This window comes from Penaeus monodon, chromosome 33, assembly GCF_015228065.2.
Source record: "Penaeus monodon isolate SGIC_2016 chromosome 33, NSTDA_Pmon_1, whole genome shotgun sequence".
NCBI classification, from domain to species: Eukaryota; Metazoa; Arthropoda; class Malacostraca; order Decapoda; family Penaeidae; genus Penaeus; species Penaeus monodon.
Genome location: NC_051418.1, coordinates 36,046,678 through 36,047,537, shown reverse-complemented (window position 1 = coordinate 36,047,537; position 860 = coordinate 36,046,678). Strand labels below are relative to the sequence as shown.

At 47.2% G+C, this 860-nt stretch overlaps 1 protein-coding gene across 1 annotated transcript in view; it reads left to right on the top strand.

Annotated features, from left to right (window-relative positions):
• Positions 1-251: 251 nt before the first annotated feature.
• LOC119594441 (mucin-17-like) overlaps positions 252-860 on the top strand; it is a gene marked incomplete in the record, with an annotated part of 15,514 nt that continues 14,905 nt past the window's right edge. Inside the window, 1 exon segment of the mRNA XM_037943501.1 lies at positions 252-717. Within this exon segment, the coding sequence (XP_037799429.1) occupies positions 535-717 (183 nt within the window).

Here is an 860-nt window from a genome sequence, read left to right as displayed (position 1 = left end):
CCAGAAAAGGTTTCCGAATCCGTTTCCTTTGCAGTCGTATCTCCCGTCACGAGCCTCACAGTGTGAACGCATAACAGACGATTTTTTCTTTTTTATTAAACGTTACGGCGAAAAGAGAGGGGTTTCCCCTTTGCTTTTGGTGCAATCTTTATGGTGCCAGACTCAAGGCTACTGCAGAATGCGGGGATTTATGTTGGCGGTTTACTGAAATGCACAGTTGATTATATCGGCCGCGAAGATGTCATTTCACCATTTTGTCTTTGCCGCTTAGACCGTTTATAACATGAAATATGTTTCCCGAAAGCAGCGCCAGAGAGGACTATCAACAAAATGTTGCATTTCTCTGTCATGAATTGCATTGCATATTCCGTGATCCGCCATGAAGACTGATGCTTGTTACCGGAAAATTGTTTAGTTCGCATTTTTCCATTATATTTTTTGTTTGTTTGTTCCACGTAACATTTACTACTTCACTCACTTTCTCTGTCTTCTATGCCTGTTTTGAAGTTACTGCACTTCTGTTCGGATTTCTGAATGTGCGGCTTTACGGCGCTCCAGCCCTTCGCTCTCTGCCACCTTGCTCTCCTGACCTCTTTCGGCCGGCAGATATGGGCGGTGTGGGCGCTGGGCGTGATGTGGGCGGCGGGGGCTAGGGCGGTCCCCCTACCCCACACTGGACTTCAGGGTGGAGCTCAGCAAGAAGCGGATCCAACGCAGGTAACTGCGCACGCGCGTGTGCATGCGCATGCGTGCTTGCTGACGCATATTTTGCCCGGCTTATATTTTAACTTGCAGCTCGATATATTAGATCCCCTTGTTTCAATCATTACTGTTCGATCCCACATTGGAAGATATGAAAT